Below are 18,462 nucleotides of genomic sequence, written 5' to 3' on the forward strand. Positions count from 1 at the left end.
AAATGAGTCAATCACAAAGGTACTTGACATATAACATTTACTGAATTATGGTTTTATTACAAACGGTAAATCATTAAATTAACGGCAGATACAAACTTAGCAAAACTATAAGTTAAAATATGATCAGAAGTCTGTCTGAAGACATATCAATGAATCCATAAAATAATTTTGTCCCCATTAAGTATTTTACACCTTTATGCTTTCAGATCCTTCGTTATATTCACTTTTATATCGGTGCAAATGACACCAAACTTCATGGCGTCAGCAGTATTAAGGGCAGTCTGCAGGTGTTCAAGAAGACTGGACTTCATCTCACACTTGGAAAATCACATTCTCATCTAATGCTGGCCTGAGCCGGCTGCTTTTAAAATCCAAACAAAATAAGCTGAATAACCTGGCATGTTACATGCGTGCGATGAGTGTTATATATGGGTCTCAAAGCAATAAAATGACCAGACTAAAGCATCACAGTCATCTTTAAAATCATTCTAAATATAGACACTCACAAGCAGTAGAGACTTAATCATCACTCAGTCTCACCATCTTCTCATTCCCCAGCGAACTAGTCCTCCCTAGTTTCGACACAGTCTCCTGCAAATCTCTGATAATTATATAAGGGTCCACATGCACATTCTGCATCTGAAACATTGAAGCAGATTATGTTCTTCAAACACTTGTATGATTTCAGAACCCTAAAATTGTTTGATTGGAATAGTGTTCCTTCATAGGACATTTAATAAAGATGAATTAACTGCAGCAGTCATTTGTTACTGAGATATGTGGAATTATTATGCACATTAAAACAGAGAGGGAAAGTGGTCATAGTCTCTTTCACAGTTCTGTTTCTAAATATGCCTCTCAGAACTGAAGGGGCCAAAATTTATGTCAGCAACATAGTTGAACTATGAATCTGTCACGAAACACAATTTTTGTTAACCGTTTTTCAAAAGCATCATCAAAATAAAATCACAGACGGTCCAATAACAGTCAACAAAGTAATTCAAACTATATTTTTCCTCATCTGGCATGAAAGTACAAGAGTATAGATGGGAGTTACAAAAATGTTTCAGAAGTACAGTTCTCAGAGTTAAGATACAAGAGCTTCAATGCCTAAATACCATGTAATGCACTTGGCATGACACGGATATGGTGGCAAGGAGACGAGAACAGGATCCGCATAGCAGCACCTTCAACCTCTCTGTAGAACCTTTCCTACTATTGCACAGTGAAGACTATGTTAGTATGATGAACAGGGATTCCTTACCAAAGCTGATTATGATATCACTGGTGACAGTGTACTGCATAAACTAATGTCAGTTTTCAACATGGTACATTGAGATCAGGAATGCAAGAATACTCCTCCTCCTGTTGGGTGAGCTGGGTGTCCTGACTACAGGTCATAAGGGCATGTTTGTTGGTCTTGTGAATCTCAGGAAGGCCATAGAAACATGGGGCTCATTTGTTATCAAGAGTCTGTAGATTTCGGCTGAGATAGATCACCGGTTAGGTTTCTCAGTCGGATGTTCCACGTGTCGACAGGAATGTGGATGATGACTTTGTATGTGAGCTCCACAAAGAGGGTGATTAATATTATATAATAAAAAGCTCATTTTCTATAATGTTACACTTCATTAAGTGTCCTTTCTTATGTCATGATATAGCTTTCTGAAGGTATTCCCTATACTAGATTTTGTCAAGGAAAAACTGATTCAGAAAAATCTTCTCTGCATACTAAATAATTCTACATTTATTCCATCCTGCACTGGGATTTTTTATTTTTTAATGTCTGCACATATCTGTGAATTTTCCAAAGTAAATGAAGTCGTAATGTTACAGTTTTCATTGTAAAATTTTGTGTGACTTGGAAAAAGAGACATATCAGAAATGACTGCAGTCAGATTTATCTCCCATTTTACACAGAAGGTCAATAATTTCTTCTTTCCATTGTTAGTTTTTCCTTATTCAGATAGGGAATATATCTCTGAAGTGCAGTGTCCAGGCACAGGCTTCGGTTCATTCAGCTGGAATTAAAATGATTCCAGGAAATATGCAATGGTTCAATTGATATGGGTCTCCCAACCAGATTTCAAAGACTGCTCAAGTCTTCAAATTAGGTATGAGGTATATGTGCATTACTGTTATGATTGTGTGTGCCATTATGTAAGATGAAACTGTATTCTCATGAGAGCAATAACAAAGGGCACTCACTCTTGCACAAAGTGTAAGAAGATTAGGCAGTGCAGTGGTGGTTCACATTGCCTCATGCTCCATATTCAACAAATTTAAATTTGTTCTATGGGTAATATGTTCATACAATATAAATAATTGACAAGTGGGATATATAAATTTATTTCAATAATTGCTTCTTACTGATATTAATCAAAAAGCCAACCATGTTCCAGAAGATCCATATATAAGCAGTAGTTAGTATGAGCACTGTACTTAACATGGGCACCCACTCATAAACTGCTTCATTGGTCTGTTCAGTGAGAGTGCGCAGAGGAAAATTTGTTTATGCTTCTGTACTCAAGCCAATGGCATGGCTATAATTCATATCAATAATAAATACTTATTGACATAACTTACTTGTAAAGCATTTATAGTGTATGAACATATTAACTTTAAATATGTGATTTGAGATAGTTTTTAAACATTTACTGACACCAAATAAAGAAGAAATCAGAAATATGTGGGATTGCACCTGGCATAAGTCTGCTGTGTTATCCTCTCAGTTTCGGCCATGTTCATGCCTGGCTCCGTGGTCTAGTAGTCAGAGTTCCTGGCTACAGATCCAGATGTCTGGGTTCAATTCCCGGTGCTACCAGATTTTCTGAGAAGTAGTGGGTCTGGAATGGAGTCCACTCAGCCTCATGAGGATAACTGAGGAGCTATTTCAAGGAAATAGCAGCTCCAGTCTAGAAACCCGAAATTAACGGCCATGGGGATTTGTTGCGCTGACCATGCGACACCCTCTATCTGCACTAACTTCGCTGACAAGTGGCGGTTGCTCAATCGTTATAGTTCACTTGTGGACTAACGCCACAGAGTTTGTTTTGTTTTGTTCTGCCAAGTCCCCAGCTAGTGTCTTAAAGACCCCACCTTGTGAGTATGAGACTCAGGAACCTATGAAAATGCAAAAGCCCCAAATAAGGATGTTACATACCACATAGAGCTCAAGAGAGCTGACATCATTTATGGGAGAGTTGCACTGCCCTCGTGTCCCTATACGAATAGTGGCTGGGAGCGAGTCACTGCTGCTTCTTGAGCACATGACAGGAAATGCTAATCCTGTGCTAAAGCACATGCGTTCCAGCTTGTGGTAGTATGTCTGTATCACGTAATAGAAAAGGCGAAACAGATCTGTCCCTGGGTGATTGCTGAAGATAATAATCTCATGTTCTCTCACTGGCGTCTGCAAACAAGAAGACTTAGTGCTAAAATACCTCCTTAGCCCTCACAAAATTGTGACCTTTATTTCACCATTTTCTTTTTGTGAAACTCGAAGAAGCATTTAATAAACAGAAACTGAAATATGTAACAAGGTTATTGAATATATCTATTATGAAATGTGCAGTCTTATTACAGCGAACACCTTCAGCTACACACACAAAGCAGGAAGGGTCGTTTACTTCATTCACTACACAATTATTTATGAGTATTTTGACAGGAAAAATTTGATTAATTAAAATGGTAATTTGACAAATACACTTTGTTTCTACTGATATTGGAAAGGCATATGACAATATAAACAGCGGTGAAATTTGGGAACTGTTACAGACAAACACCAAACATTTCCAAAGGACTGACAGAGAGAGAGAAAAAAGAAAGTAACAAATGTGAAAACATTGTGGTTACAGATGGCAAGATATCTGAATGGTTTAAAACGTTTACAGGTTTCAGAGAGGGTACTGGTTTATCCTCAGTGTTGTTCAACAAGGTAAATTTAGTTCGATTCTTTATCTTTATATGCTTAATCCTTCCAGCCGCACTATGGCCCTGGAGTTGAATCAGCCTCTAGCAGAAATGAGCACCAGGAATCTTGCGGGGGGGGGCCAATGCATAAAGTTAACAACATCACTGCCATCTGTGAGCCGACTGTCTAGATAATGTGGGAGCTTCGAAGTCTCGCAACCCTATGGGCCTCCACGGCCTGTTACAGGGATAGCTTTACCTTCGAGGGAAGAAGGAAATACGATGAAAACAGCTATACATGACAGTAAGAGTACCCATCACCACAGGAGCCAGGATAACGCAGTCAGTATAGCAAGTGGCTACATATGAGCTCGATAACCAAGGCTTTGGAGTTCAACTTCTGGTAGGGTCAAGAATTTTCTCTTCTCTACATTATTCATACTGACTCTGGTGCTCACCCAGCCTCCTGCCCAATGAGTACTGGGGCTCTTTCCCCGGGGGTAAAGCGGCCGGGATGTGAAGCTGATCACTTACCTCCAACTAGTGTCAAGGTCAAGAAAATGTGGATCTATATACACTCCCCTGTACATCACAGTGCTTAATTAGTCAAGCACAGGGACAATATTTACCCATCACCATAGGGCATCTGGGCGCACAGACAAGGGCATATCTGGAAAAACTGAACTTGTGGAAGGAAGCAGGGAAGTTTCATCAGCAATTTTAGAGACACCTGAAGATGACCAAAGCTGGTAAAAACATATAGTGTGATGCAGAAGAGATTTTTAACGTTTAAAACTTTTACAGGTTTTAAAATGGAAGTTGCATGTGAGACAGCTAATAGTAACAGGAGTAAATGGGTGATGTGCAGCAGCAGGGCTCCAACACAACATTATTACAAAGCAAGTTAACAAAAATAGTGCAACTCGTATCAGAAGAAAATCAGTGACAGAAGATGAGGCTAGGCAACACCTGATGCAGTTTTTATATTAAAATAAAATAGAAGGAATAGAAAAGAACCAAAGCATTCCAAGTTATTTGTTGATTGTGAAAAGGCTCACTACTGGCTGAACTGGGTGAAACTGTCTGCCATACCGGGGGCAAGAAAGATCTCACAAATATCATAAAGACAAGTGTATTAAGTTAGAACAACAAATTTTGCAACATAAGAATTCAGTGACCCGTCCTGTTTAACATGGATCAAACGGTGAAATAATAGAAAGAGGAAAACCAAAAGAGAATAATGATTGGACAAAATAAAGAAATAACTGTTATTTAGCAAGCACATGCTCAAACGTTAATAGCAGACACAGAGGACAATCTGAGTGATCCTTCAAGATTCAGTCTGAGCTGAAAAAATGTACAAGTATAATATAAAACAACCAAGACCAAACCATGATCTCCCAAGTAACAGAAACAGATTAAAATAGCAACTGAGAGAGGAATAACTGAGTAAGTTACAATCTAGGGGCTTTAATCACCTCTAAAAGACAAGAGACTAAACTACCTTTGATAAATAGTAATAGAACAAGCGGTATATTAAAACAAAACTGTTCAAAGCAAGGATGGACAAACTGCTGTTATATAATACTGTAGTCAGCAAATCAACACAACTGTTTGGCAATGAATGCCAGACCATGGAGATCTTTTACGGCCTACTCAACACTGCAGCACTGACACAGGGAACGAAAGTCCAAAGTGTAACCGGTACAAGGGAGTGTCAGGATCACACTTGTCACACAACACAGTGGCTACTCTCTGCGAAAGGCATACCAGGAACTGAGAAGAAATTTATGACATACAGACGATGTGCCACGCCAAAGGGACATGTACGGGTTAGGAAAGTTAGAAAAATGTTCCTTCTTACACCAATATTATGTAAACAAGTTACATTCATGCAACTATAATGAACATGATCTACATAAAGGTGACATTGGAATCTGTTTGCAAGAATGTAAATAACACTGTTTGGTGTTGATGGGTTCATTTTTATACAATTCACTGATTAAATTAACTGTTAACTGCGCAATGCTGAAGAGTGACTGCTCACTACTTTGTACAAAATCATCAGCTTTTATCTTCATTACTATACATGAAGGGGGAATGTAAGTCAAACGTATTCTAAATAACAGGCATGTATACAGACTTTAAAATTAAAAATAGTTATAAAATAACTTACCAGTGGAGATATTGCAACTGCATCACCCAATGTGACTGAAAGCCCAAGAGCATAATGTATCTCTATTAAGTCATTCCAATATCCACCAGCATTTTCATCCTTATAAGTGATGGCAGCCTTTTGTTGTACTGCCATGTGACTGAGATACTGGGATGCCAAGAACCCGTGTGCATGCGGATGAAACTGGCTTGCTCCCCCCTTTGGCAGTGTGTCATAGATCATCATGGGATAACTGCAATATAGACAGACATACTTAAAGTAGAAATGATAACGTGAGACTTAAAAAAAACAAGAATGAAAAGTAAATTTTGGCTGTGTGAGTTCTGAGTTGACAGTGACCATGAAGATTATTATTTTCTTGGATGTGATGCCGTGTAGTCTGGTAGATGTTTATGGATGCTTCGGAGGAAAGCAAAGCATCCACTTCAGGGTTCAGGAGAAGCCAAACAAGCACGGTGATTTTAACTGACTGAATCATGGGCTTATAACTTGTTCAGCCCAACTGCTTATTTTCAACTGTCAACACACATTCACATCAAACCAACCCAAAGGTTCAAGACATTTTTCTAGTATCATTAGTACCTATGGTTTAAATTAGAGGCACGCGGTAGCGTAGTTGGTTGAGGCACTATGTTACAAGCCAGAAGGTTATGGGATCAAATCCCAATGAGGTCACTGGGTTTTTCAATGGACCTAATTCTTCCAGCTGCATTATGGCCCTGCGGTTGGCTCAGCCTTTAACATAAACGAGTACCAGCTGGCTTGTAAGGCTGAAAACCTTACTGCCATCTATAAGCCAAATGTCTAGATGTGGGAACCTCGACCTCTCACACCCCTACGAGTCCTCACAGCCTGTTACAAGGACAGCTTTACCAGCTTTACCAGCTTTACCTATGGTTTAAATTAAATATCTCATAATGAACAGGACACATGGTAGTGAGGCTACAAGCCAGAAGGTTGTGGATTTGATTCCTGATGAGGGCACTGAATTTTTCAATTGACCTAATCCTTCCAGCCACACTATGGCCCTTGGATCGACTCAGCCTCTAATAGAAATGAGTACCAGGAATCTTCCTAGGGGTAAAGGATAGTAAGGCTGAAAACCTCACCGCCATCCGTGAACTGATAGTCTACAAAATGTGGAAGCATTGACGTCTCACAACCCTATGGGCCTCCACAGCCTATTACAGGGATAGCTTTACCTTATTTAATCTCATAATGAATGATAAAGAATGTAATTTACTCCTAAAAGTAGCAGAATTATTGCTGAACAAAGTCATAAGTAAATTATAAAAGGTCCATGGTCTATGGTCTCTAACTGTATTGATATCCTTCTGAAGAGAGTCTATAGGACCGAAACATGTTAAGGACAAAAGATGTTCTCTTGTATTATAACTGTGTGAAATTAATATATAAAATCATATTTTATATGAAGACAGGTTTCTTAGTGGGTTGTTCTCCTTTGAATAAATAATGTATTTGTGCACCACTGCTGATTGCTCCAAAAGACCCTGAAGTGTGCATGTTGTCGACTCTGAGCAGAAGCAAAGTTTGGCATTACGCATCTTCTGCATACTCAACAGTAATTTCACCTTCACTTAAGTGTAAGTTGCATTTAACTGCATCAATACTGCACATATTGTCTGCCATGAGAGCTCAGCACAACGTGGTTTGGGGCAGTAACATCTGGCCTGAACCTTGCACACTGTTCCAGGACATGTAGCTGTGAAGCCTCACAAGACCTGAGTCCAGTGCCTTCAGTTGCAGCACTCAGCAGATGTGTGTAATGCAGAAACTGGCCTGAAGCAGTCACTGCAGTCTGCTCACGAGTCAGCAAAGTCAATTTCCAGTTCAGTTCAGTGGCAGGAGAAACGAGGAAAGAAGGGGTGACTGCAGAGCATGATCAATAGCAATGTGGTTCAAGAGGGTGTGACAATAACTGGCCCAAATATTAATAAACATTACATTACAGACCTCCCTTAAAAATCAGGACATCAGTACAAAAACAATGAAACTGTCTTTAAGTAGCAAATGATGATGCAATTAAGTCCTGTTTATGTTCCTTTCGGCTTATGCAAGCCTGCACTTCACTGCCTCTGCCGTTCTCATCCCCCCACCCACATGCCTACAACCCCAGTACATGGCACTACTGTTGAGTTTTCCACAAACAGATTTCTACCCTTGCTACCTGCTTCTTGTTGGTTTCTTGGCTTACTCTCCAACCCTCAAGCTGGATGTGCATGTTCCTCCAAAGCACTGGCTCACTTTCAACGGGTTACACAGTGATATCCCACAAGATAGAATGCTTCACAGCCACTGCTGTGAGACTCTCAAATCCTATAGGCTTGATTTAGTTTGTAACTGTAGATCACAGATATTCATGTGATGTGGCTACGCTTCTGGTACTTGTTAACAGCTAATGTTTCCATGCATCACCTAAAATGCAGGCAAGTAAGGATAAGTCATAAGAAAAGTACTGCTTAGAGCTGCTAATGATGGAGACTTCTGATCTACTGTTAACCTGTCAATCTCTGCAGCTAATTCTTTCACTAAAATACAATGGATTCAGCTTTCTTGTACTTGAGATTTTGATGCCCGTACCTAATGTATAACTTTAGTGTTTTGGCACCATCTTCTGCGTGACTGCAGCGGAAGAACATTGAAGGGCCTCCCGTGCCTCCTTTGTGACCAGGAAAGTTACACTTCCGTAAAGCATAACTGAGAACTGTGCAGTAGTTCAAATGAACAAATGTGCACTAGAATCAGGGGAGGAGCACAATCAGCATTTTCACACCCAGCAAAAGTGGTGAGGCTAGCCCTAGGTCTGGTATAGTAACTTACCATGACTCCTCATCAACTGAGTTTGCCTTTTTGAACCATTTCAGTGATGTGTTGAAAAGATCCAAGAATTCTTCTTCTGTGAGGTCTACTGGACTGTGTTTCTTGCTCAGGAACAGGCTGTGCCACTTCTCAAGCTTGAACGTGTTGGACGCGCTGACAGAATACTGTCCTTCAATTCTACACAGAAAATATTTACTTATGCTCCTACACCAAGCAACAGGTCTTATGAACAAAAAAAAAAGGCATCCTACAATTTCTGGTTGTGGGGAACAGTATGCATATTTTGCAAATTTACAATGGCTAGACTGTTTCACATGATTCTGTTTTGCTGATGTCATGAAAGTAATTCAAATTCACACACACCTTCAATTTTTCACTTATAAAATAAACAGAATAAAGCTATCTAACAGTGTGGAGAAATTGCAGGAATCTTACTCCAAAATAGTTTGCAGAATTCTTAAAAATTTGTAATTGTAGTCACTCTGATAAATTGGATGTTGCCTTTAATTTGATGCTCCCTGAATTATACAAATGAAAAATAAGTTCCTCTAGGAAGCACAACCAGATGGCTAGGAGTCCAACCACAACAAATTCAAGTGTTAAGCATAATGGTTATACTACGTTGATCTTTTAACTTTCTGAAAGCTTGCTGTACTACACGAACAAAATGCTGAAAACTATTATTGGTCTATGCCAATGACAACAAATCCACTGTCGTGCATCCCGCATGTGGCATGCTGAAATTACTGCTTGGCATATAAAATGTGCTTCATTACTGTATAATAAGCAACTGAATCTTACACATTAATAAGTCAATCAGTTTATTATAGCAAACACATAAAATGTTGTTCCAAAGAGATATTTTTATAAAATGTGTATGTAGTACATGAATTACTAACAAAATGTTATGTACATGTCGAGTCTATAGGTGAGAATGAAATATACATCTGCATATGCAGAAAATTTTCATCTTATGTTCTGACAGTTGGTTACAAAAATTTGTCTGTTGTACAGAAAATTAATTATACAGGCTGGAATTATAAACAAAAATTAACCATAAGCAGTATCTGAAGTAAACATTTTCTACTGCACAGGATTCTTTTAAAGCAAAGATTGCATAAATATATTAACAAACCTTCCAAATATATCATCAGCAGTATTTGTTTTATATCGACAGAAATCACAAGTTCTTCTAGTCAGGGCATCCAGCTTATCAACATACTCTTGTGTACCCTCACTTGTTTCAGAGGATGGACGTTTAGAACGCAGGAGATTAAAGACCGTTTGTTCAAGGCTGTAGTAATTATTCACGTGTATCACTTTCTGAAACATTAAAAAATGAAGAATTAAGAGATTTTATTTAAATAAAAGCACTGTTCTGGTACATTCACATTAGTAGGTACAGCACACGAATATAGGTAAAAATTAGTAGTAACAGAAATTACTAAACTACTGTGGGCAACTTTAATAAATAAACTCGCCATTCCAGTATACAGGAATGTTAGTTTCATTGACGCAAAAGTAGATATAACCAAATGTAAATATGTAACCAATTACAATATTTTGCGTGATGTAATCACAGTTCATAGAAAACATGTTCTATATTAAACTTCCATACTATAGCTTTATGAATATAGAGCAACTCCCAACACATCACTCAAATAACTAACTGTCAAAGATACTGTTAAACCTACATATCATATTGCGAAGAGTACATAAACACAGGATACAGAAAACTATAATCATAAGATGAATACAAATAGTTACAAGAGACAGGTGAAAGAAAAGTTCACTTTAAATCAAACTCTGAATTGTCTTAGAACAACATTACATTAGAGATAAAAAAACTGTTCCTTTTTTTCAGTATGAATTGTTAATGCCGTCATTACACTGCCTTCACAATACTGCATCGCTCAATAATAATATGCTGATGAAACTTTCAAGAACCGTAGCCACATTGTCTTGCAGCGGCAACCAACCACTTCATCCACATCTCAACACAGTAAGGTGAGGCAGCTAAGAATGTTTAATATTTCTTATGTACACTCCAGCAAACAGGGACAGACAACTCCCTGCTGCTGTGTGAACATGTGAAGAGGACAATGGCAACAACATGGTATTATGATGAAATAACTGACCAAATAATCAATTTAGGGGGACCTACAGTGAAAGTGACAAAGGAGAAGCATGCAGATTTTGAAGGTTGTGATTGTGATGGAAGATTTGGTACAATAATACGTTGAGTGCTCATGATCAGTCAGTACGCAATCATTCTAATGGTAACATGCTCACCACTGGACCCAATGTTCATGGGTTTAAACTGAGTCGAGGTTTATATGGTGACGAAAATCCATAGCACAACGTCTTTCAGAGGAGAAAACCAAGGGTTCCATGTCATATATTTATGGCATGCAGAAAGAACCTTTCACTCATGATCAGAGATAAGTGAAGGAAAAATCAGATGCCATTTTTGGGTGCTCACAAAGCTCCCTATTCTGCTCCTAGATGTCACTGCAGCTGTACAACCGCAAAGACATCTGGCGGATAAGTGAGGGAAGAACTTGAAATCACCCAACACAACTGAAGCATGACCCCTAACCAGATAATGTAACTCATCCATGAGGTGTCCAAATAGAAAATAAGTTACAAATACACCAACCAGCTGAGATTAAAAGAACGACTGACTTAACTGTCAAAGTGCAACATTTAAAACCAACCAACCAATGAGTTCTAAGATCACAAAATTTCAGCGGACTCTGCTGCCCCAATCCACTGCAGTCTGGGTCTTGCTTGTTCAATCTTGTTTCCTTGAGAGCCCTGAAAGGGGCCACCTGCTGCATGAAGTTTGAGAACAATAAAGAGGTAATTCATGCAGTGTCTCTATGAGGTACAAGCCATTACCTCCTTGTGTTGCATATGACCACTGAGTCTGATGAACTTTATGGACAAAAACTGAACACATAACCAGGAAATATACTGAGTCACACTTTGTGTAAATTTTACAATTTCAGAATAAACTTTGGCTTGGAAGGGACAGCTCTGCAAACATGCCTGTTGCTGAACAATGGCTGCGACGGACACATGTGCAACAATAGAAGAGCTGTTGGAAGCGGTGTTTCCTGTGCAGCCCGTGCCAAGGGTATAGCTACCATTACAAGTCAGTCTGAGTCTAAAGAAAGTCTGAAGGCAGGCAGAGAGTTGAGAGTTGCAAGCTGGCTGAGGCATGGGATCAGACAGAGAACCCAGATGAAGGGGAGCGACCACCACTGAAAGCCACTACCAAGCAGCACAGAGGAGACTGACTGAAAACACTAGTCTGTGTGCAATAGTAATTTGTAAGTGAAGGCATGAGTTGTTTTAAGGATCAATAAATCCAATTACCAATCCAAACCCTGTCTATAGTCATTCTGTCATGTGACAGTATGATTCTTAAAAGTATATCAGTACAATTATGCATAAACTATGTGATTACCTGATTATGCACTTGCTTCAGGAGTTTGTCATTATCCCCCAGCCAATGACGCACCTCCCTCAGAAATGGTGGCGGGAAACTTTGTTTTGCTTCCCTCACATTCACTCGGTATATTGTGTGGAACTTCTTCCACAGTATTTGGCATTTTCTATGGTAAGCTTTTGACCACTTCAGAAGATTTTCATGTAACCTGTTTAATGTAAGCTCAAGGTCTCCTTGAAAACAATTCTCCTGATAAAATTCCTAAAAAGTTAAAAGAAATTAATTACATTTGTAACTGGCTTACAATTTACTGAATTCCTGGAAATGGGTTTAAAGCTTAGAAATTGCAAGTCAAGTTCATTATAGCATGGGATGGATGTAGGGAGTTACATTCATGCAGTTCAAGGCTCAGATAAATTCTTCAGTACTTCAACACCCAGTACACCACAATTCTATATGCTTTTATTATATAAATTCAATACTGGCACATCAAATAACACAGCAATAAAAATTACACTACTATAAATATTAAAAGTAAATAAATTAATTAAAAATACTTCACCATGAATCATTACAGAATTACAAATCAGGGCATTATGACACGACAAGGTAAAAAGGTAAAGTTGTCCCTGTGCTTAACTAATTAAGCACTATGCCAAGAAGGCATATGGGGGAGTGGATGTATAGATCCGCATTTTCTTGACCTCAGAACTAGTTGGAGGTGAGTGGTCAGCTTCACGCCACAGCCGCTTTACCCCCCGGGGAAAGAGCCCCTCCTGGTATCCATTGCACAGGAGGCTGGGTGGGCCCCAGAGCTGGCCTAAACGACATGGAGAAGAGAAAATTCTTGACCCCACCGGGACTCGAATTCCAACCCCTCTGTCGTCCAGCCCATAGCCAGTTGCTATACTGACTGAGCTATCCTGGCCAGATTATGACGTGGTATAAGTCTAAAATTCAAGTTTTGAGTCATAAGTCTGACAGTTTGTAGTTTGACTCTAATGGGTGTTAATTTCATGGGATTGTAAGTCCAGAAAGTCATAGGTTGGGAAGTTAAAGGTTAATGTACAGCCATCTTCAGGAAAGAAGAGCGAGGAACCAGTGTGAGCAGGTGGCTGCAGACAACTGCAGAGTCTACAAAAAGCGCGTTTTTTTTAGCCTAGTATGGATGGAGTGGATGACAGACAGTACAGTTCCAAGCATGCTGTTACAGCCATAGTGCGCAAGAACTATCATCAGTACAGAGAACAAACAGCATAGATTAGCTGCATGTTGTTGCTAATTTCAAATAATTTGATCATTATGTTTGTATTTTTTCGCATAGTGGGGGGTGCAGTCCAGCTGGGTCCACTAGGCATGTCAGCCACTAATTGGCCTACTGTATCTGTCCCGGGTGATTATAATGATGGAGAATTTGGTGGAATGAAGATTGGCAGGGGAAAACGAAGTACTCAGAGAAAACCTGCCCCAGCACCACTTTGTCCACCACATATCCCACTTGACCAGAACCAGGCTTGAACCCGGGACGCCGCGGTGGGAAGCCAGTGACTAACCGCTTGAGCTATGGCGCGGCCTATTTAAGTTTAAAACACGTTTCACTTCCTGCTTCTACTTCTGTGATGAAATTTTTACTGCCTTCACACTTAAAAATATATTTTTCATCAATGCAGTGATAGTCCACTCTGTTTAAATTTGCATCTTAGAACACAATCCTTTGTGTCAAGTTGAACTTGAACTTCTTAAATGTAGCTCCCATGTTGACTTAAAAAAAATAATAATACAAAAGGTGTAACTGCCAAACTATTGCAGATACATGTATGAACTCTGAATCAATAAACTGCCCAAAGAAAACTACTGCTGGACACTGAATTTCATATTTCTGACTTCTTAAATTACAGAGATATTTCTTTATTTACATTTTTGTGAAAAAGAAGCCACTGCATGCTAACAATGTCTAATTTCATTAATTAATACCTAGAGATTCAGTGACAACATAATACTGAAAATGTGGGAATTACATCATATTGTACATGCAAGATAAATATTAAAAAAACTGGTTATGACACAGCTAAAAGCACTGTTTTATTTGACTAGGACTGACTGATTCATTAAACAAAGAACAATTTCCAAAATGTTAAAAAATAAATGTCATGAAGTAAATTCTATATGCAATGGCCATCTTACAATTTCCGGTTCTTGTACTCCGCAATTCTGACCTCATGAGTAATTAATTTCTACATCGAACTGGGAAAGACATATTTCAAAACAACACTTTTTTATCATTTTCCCCAAAACTTTGCAACTGCTGTCTTTATTTTTTTATATTTTTGTGTATTTTACTTGTAAAGGATTTATTTTGAAATGGAGACTTCAGTCTTCAGCTGCATACATTTGTTCTAAGAGGTTTATTTACTCAGTAACAATGCTACAAATCATGATGTTACTTTCTTTTTGTACAATTAGCAGTGAGTTAACCTTCAAAGGACCAATTGTGTTCAAAGATTCACTTATTCTGGAGCAATGACAAAAACTGTGCACATGATGCATTCTTTGACTTCCTGCACGGCTTACAGGGCATTACAAAATGACAAGATTTTTAAATAAGCCCAAATTTCTTTTCTAACTAAAGTGATATAAGATACTGTACTCTACCTGTTTCATTAGGTGGCTGAGATTAATTGTATCAGTCTTATATGGACTTTTGTAGAAAGACAATTGCTTCAGCACCATGGGACAATAATATATCACCACACAGCCAAAGAGGAAGGTCACAATGACTGCCTGGATACAAAATCTTCGGTTTAAGCATCCTTTCTTTAACATCTGTTGAACAGTAAGATCTGTGAATAAAAGATGAAATTATTTCCCAATAATTTTGTCACATGGTGTGAGCAGGGAAAGTCATGATATTGAGGAAAAGATGTGTGGTACCCTCATCCCATAATGCAGACAATCTCTTTTCACAAAATCAGGTATTGCAAATCTTATTCATGTAATACCAACATCTGGCTTTCATTCTATTATAATATGTGAGTAATATCAGGTGAGAGGTGAAATTCTCATAGTGTGATTACCATCTCCTGGGATGTGACATCGTGTAGTCTGGAAAAGTAACCAGCCCCTTCAGTTTAACAGTAGAGATGCCAGGTTCTTCTGAAATACCAGTGATGATCAAGAAAACTACAGAACATCACATCCAAAAAGGTAGTAGTAACGTTCGGGTTATGCCAAAATTTTTTGTTATTTTTTCATTTTCATGCTAAGTATTGTAATCATAATAGCTGACTGACTTGCTTTCACATTACTGTTTCTGTATTATATTTGCCTTACTGAACCACGTTCTGCACCATCTCTACATATTCTAGAGATTCACATCCCATGACTGGCCAACTGAAGACTCTTTTATGTTTCCTTCTATCTACATTAATATTATTATGTATGACACAATACCTTACAGCAAACAGCCAAGAAATACATTCAGCACACAAGACAGAGTAACAGCTTCCACTCCAAGCGCAGAAATCACACTTGACATTTCTTGCCAAATGATTTGTTGCTTCAGAATAAGTTGACCAACAGTGAAAAAATTATAACTATAATTATAGTTCCTGGAGATAACCTTGCAGATATGATCATTTGTGGTGTTTAAGACTTCGTTTAAAAATTCAGAACTCAGCTCTTACCTTCCTTGCATACCACCAGTCGTTCTACACGTAAACAGACCACACATACTCTGCCTTCCCGCACGTTACAATCAACTGTGTGCAGCCGTCACGAATTTCAATGTTATTGTCTGGCAGCGGAGACGCTGTGACGTCACTATTGTATTACACTGCCATCTACTTACAGCATGTAAGCTGTCGCTGCAAAATGGCCCCTGGAACTGCCGAGAGCTGAGTCGGTGGAAAGATGAGCTACTATCAACTATGTTAGTCCTCCCGGATACACAATTCACAAAACATCTAACTTTGTGGAGCTGAGACCATCTTGACAAGCCGCCAATTGTACAGATACTCAAGAACGTCCCAACATTTTATGGAACCCTAAGGTTCATTACCGTGTTCAAAAGAACCCTTCACTGGCTGTGGGCCAGATCGATTCAGACCATACCAACCCATCCTATCTCTCTAAGATCCATTTTAATACTGTCCACCCACCCAAGTCTTTGTCTTCTTAGTGGTCTCTTTCCTCCTGGCTTTACCAACAATATCCTATATGCATTCCTCTTCTCCCTCATTTGTGCTACATGCCTGCCCATCTCATCCTCCTCGACTTGATCATTCCCATTATATTTGGTGGAGATTACAAGTTATGAAGCCCCTCATTGTGCTTTTTTCTTCAACCTCTTGTCACTTCATCTCTCTTCGGTCCAAATATTCTCCTCAGCACCCTGTTCTCAAACACCCTCAAGTCTATATTCCTCCCTTAATGTCAGAGACCAAGTTTCACACCCATACAGAACCACAGGCAAGATTATAGTTTTATATACAGTAGACTCTCGATTATCCGCGGTAATGGCGGGGAGACTTGGCGCGGATAATCAAAAACATCGGATAAACCGAAGTACACATATACAAGCCAGATATACCGGTATAAATTTAACATCNCTATCGTCGTTCCCAAATATCATAACTGTGCCACATTTTCACAACATCTGTTTCCTTTCGTTATGTCATGATTTTGCCCTGCATTTTGGTGACAAGAGAGCAAAAATACTTAGATTCTCTGTGTTTACTTCTAGACCAACCTCTTTACTTGCATCATTTAAAGTTTGTGTGTTTTTCTTTATGGTATCTATATTATCACCCAGTAGCTTCACATCATGGCATAGACCAACAGTTGATGTGTCCCTTTAATTTCAGTCCAACCTGGTTTTCCTGGACCTTCATAATGGCACATTCTAAAGCAAAGTTGAAAAGGAGTGGCAATAGAGCATCTCCTTCTTTTTGACCATTCTGGACAGGAAATTTATCAGACAAATGTTTACCTATACAGATTTTACTATACATTTCATTTAAACACATTTTAATCAACCTAACTAGTTTCATGGGTATCGCAAACTCTGTCAGAATATTGTACAATACTTCCCTCCTAACTGAATCATAGGCTTTCTTGAAGTCAACAAACAGGTGATGTACTGTCCCATCGTATTCCCATTTTTCCTCCAGTGTCTGACGAATGCAAAAGAGCTGATCTGTAGCTGATCTGTTATGTTGAAACCCTCACAGATGATCCCCAATAATTTCATCTATGTATGGACTTAACCTTGAGTGAAGAATATTGGATACAATTGTGTATGAAGTTGATAGCAGTGATATCCCCCAATAATTACTACAGTCAGTTTTACTACCCTTCATATGAACTGGTACAATAATAGATTCCTTCCACTGATCAGGAAATTTTTCCTTATGCCAAATAGAAGTAATTATATATGGATAAATACCGTCTTAAGTGCAACAAATTTTATTGTAGTTTTTACTTCTTTTCCTCCTCCACACTACATGTTTCGGCCCTAAATGGCCATCATCAGGTGTGTATCACTCACGTAGCTGTTACACTGCTTTTTAAAATTTAAAATTACCAGTCTTTCTAATTGTATAAAATCTTTGTTAACTCTTTGACTGGCGCGGGCGTGTTTTAACGCTGGGGTGATGCCAACCGTTCCCTGGCGTTGGCGTGTTTTAACGCTTTGAAAATCTCTTCCCTTATTTGCTCTCTTGGCACTCATCAACCAAAGACATATATATGGTAGTTTTTGTGCATGGTTGTAAAGAACCCTTGTAAACTTTGTGGGGGTCTATATTACTCTCAGAACCCTCTGAAAAGTTCAAAAAATATTTCACATTCATTCAGTTTCACCGTGTCTTCTCGCAGCAATTGTCGACATGTTCCTACAGACCAGCTGGAAAGTGTTGTGAAGGAGATTTGTGCTGATGATGATAGTGGCGATGAAATAATGATTCCTGAATTGGATGAATTTGATAGTGACAATAATACAGTGATAGACAATGATCCACAAGACAGTAATGATGAACATTTAGCTAACACGAGTGCGGTGCCTGACGCCCAGAAAAATACA

The 18,462-nt window shown here is 38.8% G+C and overlaps 1 protein-coding gene across 2 annotated transcripts; it reads right to left on the reverse strand.

The window, feature by feature from the left end:
- Positions 1–20: 20 nt before the first annotated feature.
- LOC111869709 lies at positions 21–16,172 on the reverse strand. Of its 2 annotated transcripts, none has more exons than XM_023861424.1 (8): positions 16,067–16,172; positions 15,036–15,223; positions 12,402–12,644; positions 10,065–10,252; positions 8,930–9,106; positions 6,089–6,320; positions 3,164–3,412; positions 21–639 (listed from the first exon to the last, which is right to left on the reverse strand). In XM_023861424.1, the coding sequence occupies exons 2-8, from the start codon at positions 15,204–15,206 to the stop codon at positions 520–522; spliced, it is 1,380 nt and encodes a 459-aa protein (XP_023717192.1). In that variant the 5' UTR covers positions 15,207–15,223; positions 16,067–16,172; the 3' UTR covers positions 21–519. The 2 variants fall into 2 exon arrangements, with proteins under 2 accessions (XP_023717192.1, XP_023717193.1); XM_023861425.2 differs by lacking the exon at positions 16,067–16,172 and adding an exon at positions 15,834–15,938.
- Positions 16,173–18,462: the final 2,290 nt, after the last annotated feature.

Source organism: Cryptotermes secundus, unplaced genomic scaffold (assembly GCF_002891405.2).
Source record: "Cryptotermes secundus unplaced genomic scaffold, Csec_1.0 scaffold1851, whole genome shotgun sequence".
Classification (NCBI taxonomy): domain Eukaryota; kingdom Metazoa; phylum Arthropoda; class Insecta; order Blattodea; family Kalotermitidae; genus Cryptotermes; species Cryptotermes secundus.